Source organism: Callithrix jacchus, chromosome 17 (genome assembly GCF_049354715.1).
Source record: "Callithrix jacchus isolate 240 chromosome 17, calJac240_pri, whole genome shotgun sequence".
Lineage (NCBI taxonomy): Eukaryota > Metazoa > Chordata > Mammalia > Primates > Cebidae > Callithrix > Callithrix jacchus.
The window spans coordinates 41,771,377-41,787,219 of NC_133518.1; the positions used below are offsets into that span (position 1 = coordinate 41,771,377).

A 15,843-nucleotide genomic window follows, 5' to 3' on the forward strand; every position below is an offset into this window, starting at 1 on the left:
CTGGAAATATTGAAGAAAATTTCTCAGGTTGAGGGAAATGACCTTGTAGGGTAAAATGAAAGTAACAGAAGGAATGAAGGTCATTGGATATAGTAAACATAAAAGGGTATATGTTCTTTTCTTTTCTTCTCTTAATTTCTTTACATGTTTTTGTTCAAAACAAAAAACCTTAGCACTGTGTTGTGGAATATATATTGTGTAATATAATATGGCAACCAAAGGATGGACACATAAATGTAATTGCACTGTTGTACATACATATACAACATGTGGAGAAGTACAGTATTAACACTAAGTAGATTTTGATAAGTTAAACATTCATATTAGAATCCATAGAGAACTCATTGAAAATGCAAGAGTTATTGCTAAAAGCCAAAAGATTGAAATAGAATACTAAAATTATCCAGCTAACCCAGAGAAGGCTGGAAAGAAAAATAGATGGAATAAAAGAAAGATGAAACAAATAGAATGAAATAGCAAATGGCACATTAAATCCAAGATCAATAAATATATTAAATGTTAATTATTAAATACTCTGATTAGAAGACAGTTATTGTTAGAATGGATTGAAAAGCAGGACCCAACTATATGTTGTCTACAAGAAAGCACTTGAACTACAAAGATCAAGCTGGTTAAAAATAAAAGATAAAATAAATAACATGCAAAACTTTATTACAATTAAAACTAATGTTTATAAAAAGGCATCGTTACAAATATGAATGGGCAACAGAATGGGAGAAAATATTCACAAAAATATCTGGTGAAGAACTTGTATTCAGAATATACAAAAAACTCATACGACTCAACAATAAAAAGATAAAGATTCCAGTAAGTATAAATATTGGCAAAACACTTGGACACTTCACAAAGGAAGATATGATTGACCAATAAGCACATGAGAAACTACCCAGGGAGTACTCAAGATAGCGCTGTGAGAACAACCCACGATTGAAGCTCATGGTCAATGCGCGGAGAGGGTGAGTCAGGGCCGCATTTCCAGATGGACCTTTGTTGCCCACAGAATGGGGAAATCCCCAGGTATAAAAGAGATGCGGGACACCAGGCAGAGGTTTTGGCTGGTGCAGCCGGCAGCTGGTGCAGCGGGGGGCCCACGCTTTAGGGGTGCTACACAGCGCTCCGCACAAAGCGCACCGGTCCGGGTGCCCTGTTGAACCGGCAACCTGAGACTTGAGAGGGCTGAACTTGAGACTGAACGGGACTTGGACAGTGAGCCAGCCCAGGAGATTCCAGGGACACAGTGTTTGGGGTAGCACAGTGGGACAAACAAAACGGCGATTCCAAATGCTCCCGGTGGAGAGGGTCCCTGAGGGTGAGCTCCGTGGGGGAGGGGCGTCTGCCATTACCAAGGCAAACCACCCCTACTGAGGTACACGCCCATTGCAGACGCAGCCTGCCATTGCCAAGGCAACCCACTACAACAGAGAGACTCCGCCACAGGGCGTAGCCTGTGGCAGCAGGGCGGAGACCGCAGCAGAAGGGCAGAGCCTGCAGCAACAGGGCAAACCTGACACCAGCAGGGCAGAGCCTTGGCAGGCAAATAGTGACTAGACTGCCTCCTAGCTGGGCAGGACAGCACAACGGACACTCATAAATAAAGCCCCAACCCCCCCAGACAGAGCATCTGAGAAAAAAAAGGGGTTTTTTTTGAGTTCTGTTGCAGCAGAATTAAACATACCAGCCTAACAGCCCTGAATGAACAACAGAGCTCACAGCTCAGCAATTGAGCTCCTATAAAGTACAGACTGTCTCCTCAAGCAGCTCCCTGACCCCTCTATATCCAAAAGACTGACATTTGGCAGGCATCATTCTGGGACAAAGACAGCAGAAAAAGAAACTGGTAGCATCCCTCACTGTTCCGCAGCTGCTATAGGTGCACCCCAGACAAGCAGGGCCTGGAGTGGACCTCAGCAGTCATACAGCGAAGGGGCTAGACTGGTAGAAGGAAAACCAAGTAACAGAAACGCTTCATCATCAACAATCTGGGTGTCCACTCAGAGACCCAACCAAAAAGTCAGCAACTACACAGGCGACAGGTGGATAAATCCACAAAGATGGGAAGAAACCAGTGCAAAAAGGAGGGAAACACCTGAAACCAGAACACCTCGCCTCCTAGAAAGGACCAAAACTCCTCACCAGCAAGGGAACAAAGCTGGACGGAGAATGACTGTGAGAAAATGACGGAATTAGACTTCAGAAGGTGGATAATGAGAAACTTTTGTGAGCTAAAAGAACATGTATTAAATCAATGCAAAGAAACTAAGAACCTTGAAAAAAGATTCGAGGAAATGATAACAAGAATGGATAACTTAGAGAGGAATATGAATGCATTAAAGGAGCTGAAAAACACAATACGAGAACTTCGCAAAGCATGCACAAGTTTCAATAGCCGAATTGACCAAGCAGAAGAAAGAATATCTGAAGTCAAAGATCAACTCAATGAAATAAAACGAGAAACCAAGATCAGAGAAAAAAAGCACAAAAAGGAATGAACAAAGTCTCCAAGAAACGTGGGACTATGTGAAGAGACCTAACCTATGTTTAATAGGTGTACCAGAATGTGACAAAGAGAATGAATCCAAGCTGGAAAATACTCTTCAGGATATTATCCAGGAAAATTTCCCCCACCTAGCAAGACAGGCCAACACTCAAATGCAGGAAATACAGAGAACACCACAAAGATATTCCGCAAGAAGAGCCACCCCAAGGCACATAATCGTCAGATTCAACAAGGTTGAAATCAAGGAGAAAATACTACGGGCAGCCAGAGAGAAAGGTCAGGTCACCCACAAAGGGAAGCCCATCAGACTCACAGCAGATCTCTCGGCAGAAACACTACAAGCCAGAAGAGAGTGGGGGCCAATATTCAACATCCTTAAAGAAAAGAACTTTCAACCCAGAATTTCATATCCAGCCAAACTGAGCTTCAGAAGTGAAGGAAAAATAAAATCCTTTGCGAACAAGCAAGTACTCAGAGATTTTGTCACCACCAGGCCTGCTTTACAAGAGCTCCTGAAAGAGGCACTACACATAGAAAGGAACAACCAGTACCAGCCATTCCAAAATCACACTAAATGCTAAAGAGCATCAACATAATGAAGAATCTACAACAACTAATGGGCAAAACAGCCAGCTAGCATCAAAATGGCAGTATCAAATTCACACATAACAATATTAACCCTAAATGTAAATGGACTAAACGCACCAATCAAAAGACACAGACTGGCAAATTGGATAAAAATCCAAAACCCATCAGTGTGCTGTATCCAGGAAACCCATCTCACATGCAAGGATACACAAAGGCTCAAAATAAAGGGATGGAGGAAGATTTACCAAGCAAATGGAGAGCAAAAAAAAGCAGGAGTTGCAATTCTCATCTCTGATAAAATAGACTTTGAAGCAACAAAGATCAAAAGAGACAAAGAAGGCCATTACATAATGGTAAAAGGATCGATACAACAAGAAGAGCTAATGAACCTAAACATATATGGACCCAATACAGGAGCACCCAGATACATAAGGCAAGTTCTTAATGACTTACAAAGAGACTTAGACTCCCACACAATAATAGTAGGAGACTTTAACACCCCACTGTCAATACTAGACAGATCAACCAGACAGAAAATCAACAAGGATATCCAGGGCTTGAACTCAGACCTGGAGCAAGCAAACCTGATAGACATTTACAGAACTCTCGACCCCAAATCCACAGAATATACATTCTTCTCAGCACCACATCACACCTACTCTAAAATTGACCACATAATTGGAAGTAAAGCACTGCTCAGCAAATGCAAAACAACTGAAATCATAACAAACAGCCTCTCAGACCATAGTGCAATCAAGTTAGAACTCAGAATTCAGAAACCAACCCAGAACCGCACAGCTTCATGGAAACTGAACAACTGGCTCTTGAATGTTGACTGGATAAACAATGAAATGAAGGCAGAAATAAAGAAGTTCTTTGAAACCAATGAGAACGAAGACGCAACATGCCAGAATCTCTGGGACACATGTAAAGCAGTCTCTAGAGGAAAGTATATAGCAATAAGTGCCCATATGAGAAGAATGGAGAGATCCAAAATTGACACCCTATCATCAAAATTGAAAGAGCTAGAGGAGCAAGATCAAAAAAACTCAAAACCCAGCAGAAGACAAGAAATAACTAAGATCAGAGCTGAACTGAAGGAGATTGAGACACGAAAAACCCTTCAAAAAATCAATAAATCCAAGAGCTGGCTTTTTGAAAAGATCAACAAAATAGACCACTAGCAAGATTGATTAAAAATAAAAGAACAACCAAATAGATGCAATAAAAAATGATAAAGGGGAAATCACCACAGATTCCACAGAAATTCAAACCATCATCAGAGAATATTACAAACAACTCTATGCACATAAACTAGTAAACCTCGAAGAAATGGATAAATTCCTGGACTCCTGTGTCCTCTCAAGCCTAAACCAGGAAGAAGCTGAAACTATGAATAGACCAATAACAAGGGCAGAAGTCGAGGCAGCAATTAAGAGCCTACCACACAAAAAAAGCCCAGGTCCAGACAGGTTCACAGCCGAATTCTACCAGACACACAAAGAGGAGCTGGTACCATTCCTTCTGGAACTATTCCAAATAATCCAAAAAGAAGGAATCCTTCCCAAATCATTTTATGAGACCAATATCATCCTGATACCAAAACCCGGCAGAGACCCAACAAGAAAAGAAAACTTCAGGCCAATATCCATGATGAACATAGATGCAAAAATCTTCAATAAAATATTGGCAAGCCGAATGCAACAGCAAATCAAAAAACTTATTCATCATGATCAAGTAGGATTCATCCCAGGGATGCAAGGCTAGTTCAACATACGCAAGTCTATAAACGTAATTCACCACATAAACAGAACCAAAAACAAAAACCACATGGTTATCTCAATTGATGCAGAGAAGGCATTTGACAAAATTCAACAGCACTTTATGCTAAAAACCCTCAACAAACTCGGTATCGATGGAACATATCTCAAAGTAATAAAAGCTATTTATGACAAACCAACAGCCAATAACATACTGAATGGGCAAAATCTGGAAGCATTCCCTTTGAAATCTGGCACTAGACAAGGATGCCCTCTCTCACCACCCCTATTCAATATAGTACTAGAAGTTCTAGCCATAGCAATCAGGCAAGAAAAAGAAATAAAGGGTATTCAAATAGGAAAGGTGGAAGCCAAATTGTCGCTATTTGCAGACGACATGATAGTATACCTAGAAGACCCCATCGCCTCAGCCCAAAAACTCCTGAAACTGATAAGCAACTTCAGCAAAGTCTCAGGATATAAAATCAATGTGCAAAAATCACAAGCCTTCCTCTACACCAATAACAGTCTTAAGGAAAGCCAAATCAAGAATGAACTGCCATTCACTATTGCTACAAAAAGAATAAAATACCTTGGAATACAACTCACAAGGAACGTAAGGGACATCTTCAAGGAAAACTACAAACCACTGCTCAACGAAATCAGAGAGGACACAAACAAATGGAGAAACATTCCATGTTCATGGTTAGGAAGAATTAATATCGTGAAAATGGCTATACTGCCCAAAGTAATTTACAGAATCAACGCTATACCCATCAAGCTACCATTGACTTTCTTCACAGAACTGGAAAAAACCACCATGAACTTCATATGGAACCAAAAGAGAGCCCGCATAGCCAAGTCAATTCTAAGCAAAAAGAACACAGCAGGGGGGCATCACACTACCGGATTTGAAACTATACTACAAGGCTACAGTAATCAAAACAGCATGTTACTGGTACCAAAACAGAGATATAGAGCAATGGAACAAAACAGAGGCATCGGAGGCAACACAACATATCTACAACCATACAATCTTTATAAACCTGACAAAAACAAGCAATGGGGAAAGGGTTTCCTGTTTAACAAATGGTGTTGGGAAAACTGGCTAGCCATGTGCAGAAAGCAGAAACTGGACCCCTTCCTGACACCTTACACTAAAATTAACTCCAGATGGATTAAAGACTTAAACATAAGACCTGGCACCATAAAAACCCTAGAAGAAAATCTAGGCAAAACCATCCAGGACATAGGAGTAGGCAAGGACTTCATGAACAAAACACCAAAAACATTGGCAACAAAAGCCAAAATAGACAAATGGGACCTAATCAAACTCCACAGCTTCTGCACGGCAAAAGAAACAGTCCCTAGAGTGAATCGGCAACCAACAGAATGGGAAAAAATGTTTGCAGTTTACCCATCGGACAAAGGGCTGATAACCAGAATTTACAAAGAACTCAAACAGATTTACAGGAAAAAAACAAACAAGCCTATTCAAAATTGGGCAAAGGATATGAACAGACACTTTACGAAAAAAGACATATATGAGGCCAACAATCATATGAAAAAATGCTCATCGTCACTGGTCATCAGAGAGATGCAAATCAAAACCACATTGAGATACCATCTCACGCCAGTTAGAATGGCGATCATTAAAAATCTGGAGACAACAGATGCTGGAGAGGTTGTGGAGAAAAAGGAACACTTTTACACTGTTGGTGGGAGTGTAAATTAGTTCAACCATTGTGGAAGACAGTGTGGCGATTCCTCAAGGCCTTAGAAATAGAAATTCCATTTGACCCAGCAATCCCATTACTGGGTATATATCCAAAGGACTATAAATTGTTCTACTACAAGGACACATGCACACGAATGTTCATTGCAGCACTGTTTACAATAGCAAAGACCTGGAATCAACCCAAATGCCCATTGATGATAGACTGGATTGGGAAAATGTGGCACATATACACCATGGAATATTATGCAGCAATCAGAAATGATGAGTTTGTGTCATTTGTAGGGACATGAATGAATCTGGAGAACATCATTCTCAGCAAACTGACACAAGAACAGAAAATGAAACACCGCATATTCTCACTCATAGGTGGGTGATGAAAAATGAGAACACATGGACACAGGGAGGGGAGTATTAAACACTGGGGTTTATTGGGGGGAAAAGGGGAGGGCCAGTGGGAGGGGGAGGTGGGGAGGGATAGCCTGGGGAGAAATGCCAAATGTGGGTGAAGGGGAGAAAAAAAGCAAAACACACTGCCATGTGTGTACCTATGCAACTGTCTTGCACGTTCTGCACGTGTACCCCAAAACCTAAAATGCAATAAAAAATTTAAAAATAAAAAAGAGAAACTACCCAGTATCTCTTTTTAGTCATCAGTGAAATGCAAATTAAAATTGCAATGAGTTGCTATTACTTACCCACCATGTTGGCTAAAAACACTGACAACACCAAATGGCAGCAAGGATGTAAAGCAACCAAGTGTTCACACTCAGAGAGGTGTAAAATGATACAACCACTTGGAGAAAAGTTCTAGTAGTTTTCTATGAAGTTAAGTATTTATATCTACTCTTGGCCCAGCAGTTGCAGTCCTGGGTATTTGTATAAGAGAAATGAAGATACACGTATAAAAAAAGTGTATAAAATTGTTTATAACAGCTTCATTCACAATAGCCCAGACTAGAAACAACTCATCAGCAGGAGAATGGGTAAACAAATTCATATGGAGCTCTAGAATTAAACTCATCTAAAGCAAAACTTTTCACAAAAGTAGTGTAGAGAACTGGCAGGATGGGAAGGGATGTACAAACTTAGTGGGAGATGGATTCCATATCATCATAGGAGTGTGGTTTACACAGGTATATCCATTTTTTTGGATTTGTAAAGCTAAGATTTGTGTATGTCAGAGTATGTGAATTTACCTTCCCCAAACCTGTAAAATAATAATAATAAAAACAATGGAGCAGGTGCTGGGGATTGGGTAGCAGTACAGATAGAATAGTAGAAAGATGACTATTACTGTAACTGGGTGATGGATATGTGAGAGGTCATTATATCATTCTACTTACTTCGTATATACTGGAACTATTTCATTAAATGGAGATTTTAGAAATTATTCCAACCTCCATTTTTATAATACATTTTCTTAAATTTAGAAGTTTGACTTAAGAATGATTATATTCTGTGTCAAAGAAATATTCCATTAAAGTATAATTCTTTTAGTTTCAGTTCAGTTTTTATTTGTTATTTACATTCAAGTAAAATTAAATTTAGAACTTCATATTAAAATAACTCTTACATTATTTCTGACAACCCACAGGTACATATGAAACCTATGAGTACAAATGCCTGAAATGACATTTGTCACATATTAATTGTGGTTATTTTTCAGTGGCTAAAACTAGAGATTTGGGGGTAATTTTTTACTTTCCTTCTTATGTCTTTCTGTATTGCTGAAAATTTATAAATGCATTATTTTTACAAACAAAAAATACTCTTAAAACTTCTTAAAGATATATATAATATGTAAAATTTTTTAGTAATGAGAATTGTCTATATCAACTGATATAAATTTTGTCCCTGAGCATTTACTAAATACCAATGCCTTGAGGAGTCAAAATCTGATTTTTTGAGCCTACAAGCTTTCTGAATGAGTACATATCTAAATGTTTTGTCTTCCTTGTCTAAGAAAAGGAAAAAAAGAAAAGAGGCTCTGAGTCCACCTCTCTCCTCTCTTGTGTTGATATGTCAGGTAACAGAGATCATTCATTGTGTATGTGTGGGGGTGTATGTATGTAACCACATTTTAAAGAGAAAATGTAAGCACTTCTGTTGTTTCCTTTATTTACTGAACTCTTAACAAAGATTCCACATTCCTAATCTCTACATGGTTGTATTGCTGTAACTTACATAAACCTGTGGGCTTTTTTCCTTGTTTCATCAAGGGGATCAGTATTGTGGTGGACGCCTTGAAAGACCTTCCGGCTCTTTTAAAACCCCCAACTGGCCAGACCGGGATTACCCTGCAGGCGTCACTTGTGTGTGGCACATTGTAGCCCCAAAGAATCAGGTGAGATTCCCTGGAAGTGTGAAGAAAGCATGCATGTGTGAATTGCCCAGACAGTGTGCGTGGCCCAACTCTCAAGAACCTCCGGTTGTGGGGTCTATTTGAGAGCTAAGGGATACAAGAAGAGGAAGGCTCCTGGACACAGGTATTTCTTCATGTTAAGACCCCAGATTAAGGCCTTTGCATTTTTGACTTGCAAAGTCATGGATTTAATTTCCTGCTATATAATGATACTTTTCAAAACACCTTTAAAAATACAAATGGTAAGCAAATTCCACATAGGACTGTTTAACCCTGCAGTGGATGTTATAAGCAGCAGTGACTAACTGTGGGAGGATAAAAACCCCCAGGTCCGTGGGCATTTCAGGTTACCATTTGCTCACATCACAAACCCATCATGTCCTGATAATAGTTATCCTAGTCACTAAATCAAAAAATGTGGATGCTTTGCCTCAACATAGCTGGCAAAAGCAAGCCACATCATCTCTTCAGGGAACATGCTGGTCTGCTTTAGGGTGTTTTTGGTTGTCGTTAAAAATAAAATTTGGGCAGGTTCTCCACAAAAAGTTTTATTCATTGTTCTAAAATAATCAACAGAGGAGATGGACTTTTCCAGTATTTATTGATTTGTGGTTACATATACAACTTTTTACCCTTTGTGGGAACCACTTTCACCTATTAATTGCAGGAAAGAAGTTAGCATAGAAACAGATGGAATCGACTTTTTGGACCTTTAAAGATAACTTTATAAAAATTATTACTATTACAAACACTATAGACTTTTATCCAAACACTGTGAGGTAAACATTATGATATTGTTTTTAAAAAACCTTTTCTAAATTGACCTTTTATATAGCTTGCATGGATACCATTTGTCATATATTAATTTTTTGCATGGAAAATTATTTAAGATAATATACCATGCACATTAGTGATTTGAACATATACACATATATACAGACATAAACACTGATCATAAAACCAAATCTTGGTTTTTGAGAAGAAATATATAGCCATTTGTTTAGTAATGGAAGATTTTATAAGTCTGTTGAATGTTGTATAGTTTAAAGTAACTTTAAAAATTATGTTTCTGAAATATTTAAACCATTATGTAGTTGTTGAAATTGTATTGGTCATTTTTTTCCATGACATTCATAAATATATTTGACCAAATAATTCCAACTTAATTATACTTGCAGATAACGGTTAAGCATCTCTTTTCCATTGTTCTTCCCTTTGATTATTTAAATTTTAAGTTTGATTTTTATTTCATTACTGTGATTTTTGGCTTCAGTCAATTGAGTTCTTAATCGTTGTAGTGTTTGAAATCACTGGCAGCTTCTCAGAGGAGAGAAATATAATGATAATATTAAGTCCTAAATAGTTTCTATGCAAGAAATTATTCTGTTGAACAAATTTCATTGGAATTTTCTTCTATTAAAAAGTTACTGGCTGGGCTCAGTGGCTCATGCCTGTAATCCCAGAACTTTGGGAGGCTGAGATGGATGGATCACAAGGTCAGGAGTTCAAGACCAGACTGGCCAACTTGGTGAGACCTTGTCTCTACTGAAAATTCAAAAATTACCTGTAATCCCAGCTACTCAGGAGGCTGAGGCCAAGAAGTGCTTGGACCTGGGAGGCGGAGGTTGTAGTGAGCCGAGATGGCACCACTGTACTCCAGCTGGGATGACAGAGTGAGACTTTGTCTCGAAAAATAAAATTACTTGTTAACACAGCTTTTTCCTTTATCTTATTTGTTTACTTATTTTTAATCTTCTCTTTAAAAGTTTTTATGACTAATTTTTAAGTAGAAAAAGTTTGCCAATTTTTTAAATTACCTGGAAAGCATTTTGTTAATAAGTGGTGAGAAGTCACTGGACCCAAAGAGGAAATATTTTAATACAATTTAAAACCATGTTAAGTGTGATTAAACATTATTCACCTATCACTGGCACTGACTTTTTAAAAGGTAGTTCAGTATGAAGATGTATGGCAGTTATATTTAAAGCCAAAATTGCCTTTGTGTTCATCTGTGATACTGTTGCTATTATCCTCTTCATCTGGATTACTGTGTGAGAGTCTTCTTTAGCTAATAGGAATTAATGCCCTTTATCTTTCCTGAAGTAGCAAGAAGGGTTCTTGCCCACTTGCTGCCCAGCGAGATTGGGTACCAGATGTCATAGGTAATAATAAATCCAATGAGATTTCCTTTCATTCACATGTTGGAAATGTTCTTTAAAAAAATCTGCTTGTATGGGGAATGATTGATTGCCTATTTAATCAAAATGTCCTATTCACTTGAATAATTTAGGACACTATTATTGGTACTAGTGCATAAAATTGAGAAATACTTAAAACCTAACACTGACTTCGTATGTCAATGCTTCTGTGCAACCTCTTCAAAAATAACCACACCTTGATTAGGCCGTGCATGGTATCAAACATTTCAAACATACTTCAAGAAAACACTGCCATCAATTCTACTTTCCTGAATAGCTGGTCCCCAAAATTTGTCTCCTTTACATATGATAGAAATGTCAGTCTCCTTCCCTCATAAGGGGAACAACTCTATCCACTCATCTCGCCCTCCTACACATATATGCACACACACTACTCCCTGACATACAGTAATATAAGGAGCATCTTAGATAATACTTTTTATTTCTTTTAGCTTATCTTATGGTATATACCCCCTTTCCCACTGCAACACACATCCAATTATCCGGTTACAATCGTGTTTTCTCTTTTTCTTTTTTCTGTAGCTTTATTGAGGTATAGTTGAGAAATGAAAATCATATATATTTACAGTGTGCAACATATTTTGATATATGTATACACTGTGAACTGATTACTACAATCAAAGTAATTACCATATATTCATCACCTCACATAGTTATTCTTTCGTTTTTGTGTGGAGGGTGGTGATCACATTTAAGATTAACTCTTGGCTGGGTACGGTAGCGAGTGCCTGAAATCCCAGCACTTTGGGTGGCTGAGGTGGGCAGATTATTTGAGGTCAGGAGTTCAAGACCTGGCCAACATGGTGAAACCCTGTCTCTACTAAAAATACAAAAATTAACTGGATGTGGTGACAGATGCCTATACTCCCAGCTACTTGGGAGGCTAAGACAGGGGAATTGCTTGAACCTGGGAGGCAGAGGTTGCAGTGAGCTGAAATTGCACCACTACACTCCAGCTTGGGCAACAAGATTGAAATTCCATCTTAAAAAAAATAAAGATTTACTCTCAGCAGTTTTGAAGTACATTATACATTATTATTAACTATAGTTACCATGCTGTATGATAGAGCTCCAAAACCAATTACAGTCTTAAAGTAGATTGCTAGTGTTATATAATGTTCCCAAACTTGTGTAGCTGTAAGTGAACAGAATTCTTGTTTAATATACTAACTGGAGTTGATCTGAGTTTGAGATGATCTTTTGAAAATATTAAAATTGAAAGCAAAAGAATACCGCAGTATTTTTAAGAAATATGCAACAAAAAGCATTTAAACATAATGAATACTTTGTTTTACAAAGGAAAATTGTAGTATCCTCCAAATCTGGGGAGAGGAAGAATTTTATTTGAGGCTATTCAACAATGCTATTAATATTTGACACTTCTATTTTGCTTTCTCTAAAGCTTATAGAATTAAAATTTGAGAAGTTTGATGTGGAGCGAGATAACTACTGCCGATATGATTATGTGGCTGTGTTTAATGGTGGGGAAGTCAACGATGCTAAAAGAATTGGAAAGTATTGTGGCGATAGTCCACCTGCGTAAGTAGCACTTATTTATGTCATTAATAGTTTTATGGCTCTAAACTTGTTTCTTGTTCAGTTTCCCAATTACATTTATTTTCTGGAAGATTTTGTGGTGTTGTTGTTTTGTTAAATTATTGGGTCCTCTATTAATCAGTTCTTTCACTGCTATAAAGAAATATCTAAGACTTGGTAATTTATAAAAAAAGGTTTAATTGGCTCAGGGTTCTGCATGCTGTACAGGAAGTGTGAGGCTTCTGCTCTGGGGAGGCCTCAGGAAATGTACAATCATGGTGGAAGGGAAAGAGGGAACACACACATCACATGGCCAGAGTAGGAGCAAGGTCAGGGGGAGGTGCCAGAAGCTTTTTAATGACCAGAGTGCAGAGAGCTCAATATCACAATGATAGCACCAAAGGGCCTGGTGTTAAACCATGAGAAACCGCTCTCGTGATCCAGTCATCTCCCACCACACCCCTCCTCAACATTGGGGATTACATTATATTTGGGTGGGGACATAGATCCAAACAAGTCCCACAACAATGGAGTTCCCTGTTGCACCATCATCAAAGAATAGCCAACCCAGACCTTGAGGCAACATTAACAGGAGTGTCAACAGCCAAACTGAAACCAATAGAGTTGGTGATGACCCAGGGTCAGATGTAGAGCCAGGTACCTGGATACATCACTGCCCTGTAAGAATGAGATCAAGCATCAGAGTGGAATGGGAAAATTTTGAAAACAAAATAAAACAACACAAAGACAAACAGGGAGCTAAATACTGGGGATCCAGACAAGGACACCCAGAAGTTTACAACAAATCCAAATGATTTTACCTTATCAGAGATCTGTCCTGGACATTCTACCCAAAGTTCTGCTAAGTGGACCTTGAAGACGCCATATATTTATTCAACAAACATTTATGGAGCCAAGAGTTCTACCACTTAACTGTGTGACATTATTAACTGTGATATTGCCCAAGTTACTTAATTCTGCTATATTCTGGTGCAATAATAACTATATTTTGGTGTAAGATATTTCACAACTTCACATACAACATTAGTAAAAGCAACAGTTGAATTTACTGCAGCTTGCCTTCAAGGTCACCATTCTGCCAATTTAAATACCCTTTTCTACTCTGTTGCTTAAACATAATTAGATTATATGCATCACTTGATTTTATATGCATTACTGTGATTTTTCTTAGACATTTGAGTTAAAGCAGGATATTTTTCTATTTCAATTCATTTATATTTTTGTTGATAATATTAAGAATGTTTTAATGCATACAAGATAGTAGTTATAATTTAAGCATCCACCATACCCAAATTTGGCTTTACAAATGAATATGTTGGAGAAGGGCCTATTTCTAAGTTCCTAGAAAATTCTTTTCCCATTGCTGCTGTAACAAATTGCCATACCTGCAGTGACTTAAAACAGCACAAATGCATTCTGTTACAGTTCAGGAAGCCAGAAGTCTGAAGTCAGTGTCACTGGACTAAAGTCAAGGTGTTGGCAGGGCTGTTTCCTTCTGAAAGCTCTGAGAGAAAATCCGTCTCCTTGGCTTTTTCTGCTTCTAGAGTCTGCCTGCATGCCTTGGCTTGTAGCCCTCTTCCTTCATTGGCAAAGCATTGCTTCTTCTGTCTCCTCCTCTTAGTTAAATCTCCCTCTTATAAGGACACTTGTGGTTACATTTAGGGCCTACCTAAATAATAAAGGACACTCTCCCCTTCTGAGGAGTTGGAATCACATCTGCAAAACCCCTTTGCCGTATAAAGTAACATATTTACAGGGTCCAGGGATTAGGATGTAGACCTTGTTGGGGTCACCACACCCTTTTGAAAGCCAACACATTCATCTATGTCTTCCTTTGGACCTCCTCCTTTTTTCCCTTGAAACTTTCCTACATGAATAACATTCCTCTTTTTCTTCATATTTAGCCTCTACCTTCCTTTTTATTCCTGCCCCATAGCCTATAAACCTAAGTTCTCCCAAACTAAGAAAAAAACAAAAAACAAAAGTTATAAACTCTGTTGACTCTCTATCCTGTTCCAGCTTTTCTTCCATGTCTCTCTTTTATTCATATTCAAATAAATATAAAACAACTAGAAGCAAACACTAATTGAAGGAAAATTGGCGTAGCTTCATTGATATCAGGAAAAAATCAATTTTAGGCAGAAAGCATTACCAGAAATAGTTGCTATATAAACAATAAAGATGCAATTTATCAGGCAGGTATAATAATTGTAAAATTGTGAACTTGCACATAAAATTATATGAAACAAAAAAAATTTTTAAAGGCAGATCTACAAAGTTCACAATTAGAGATTTTTAACACATCTCTTTCAATAATTAACAGATTAACTAAATGACAGAAAGATGGGAAATTAGGAGGTAGAATATTTGAAAAACAATGAACAGGCTTGGTCTAATAGACAAATAGAGAATACTACATCCAATAACTGGAGAAACTATATTCTTTTCAAGCAAAAATGGACACAGGAGAAGGAAAAATCCGTATTTGCCAAATGATCACTAAAGAAATTTAATCGGTAGTTAAAAATTTTTCTATCAAGGAAGGAAAAGTTCTGACAAATATTTCAGGCACAGATATTTCAGATACTGTACAGAATCTCCCAGAGAAAAATAGGGATTGTTCTACAACTAATTTTCTAAAGCTAGTATAAACTTGATACCAAAAACAAGATAAGGACAGTACAAGAAAAGAATATTAGAGACAAATTTCACTTATCAATATGATAAAAAAGAAATTCTGAAACAAAAAACGTAGCAAGCCAAATTTAGTAATGTATAAAAAACACTATGACCAGGAATTCCAGGTTGGTTTGAACTTAAAGACTTTATTAATTTAATGTTATACCTTACACAGTCACACATTAAAGTTTGACTTGTGAAGTTAACATTATTTATTGGAAACATCATTTTATTCACAAATATATTTTCTTAAATAGCATGAACTTAAAAGTTTGTATTTTGAAAAATATATTATTTTAAAAACAATAAAAATATTGCTCAAGATAAGTATAAAAATGTGCCTTCACAGGGAAAATTATAAAACCTTACTAAAATATATTTTAAAAGACCTAAATGAATGGAGCTATGTACAATGCTCATGA

The 15,843-nt window shown here is 37.6% G+C and overlaps 1 protein-coding gene across 2 annotated transcripts in view; it reads left to right on the forward strand.

The window, feature by feature from the left end:
- Positions 1–15,843, forward strand: part of PCOLCE2 (procollagen C-endopeptidase enhancer 2) — a 73,832-nt gene that overhangs the window by 42,446 nt on the left and 15,543 nt on the right. For both annotated transcript variants that reach the window (XM_002759522.7, XM_054247136.2), the window contains exons 4-5: positions 8,824–8,948; positions 12,588–12,724. In XM_002759522.7, the coding sequence (XP_002759568.4) occupies positions 8,824–8,948; positions 12,588–12,724 (262 nt within the window). The remainder of the gene's footprint in view (positions 1–8,823; positions 8,949–12,587; positions 12,725–15,843) is intronic.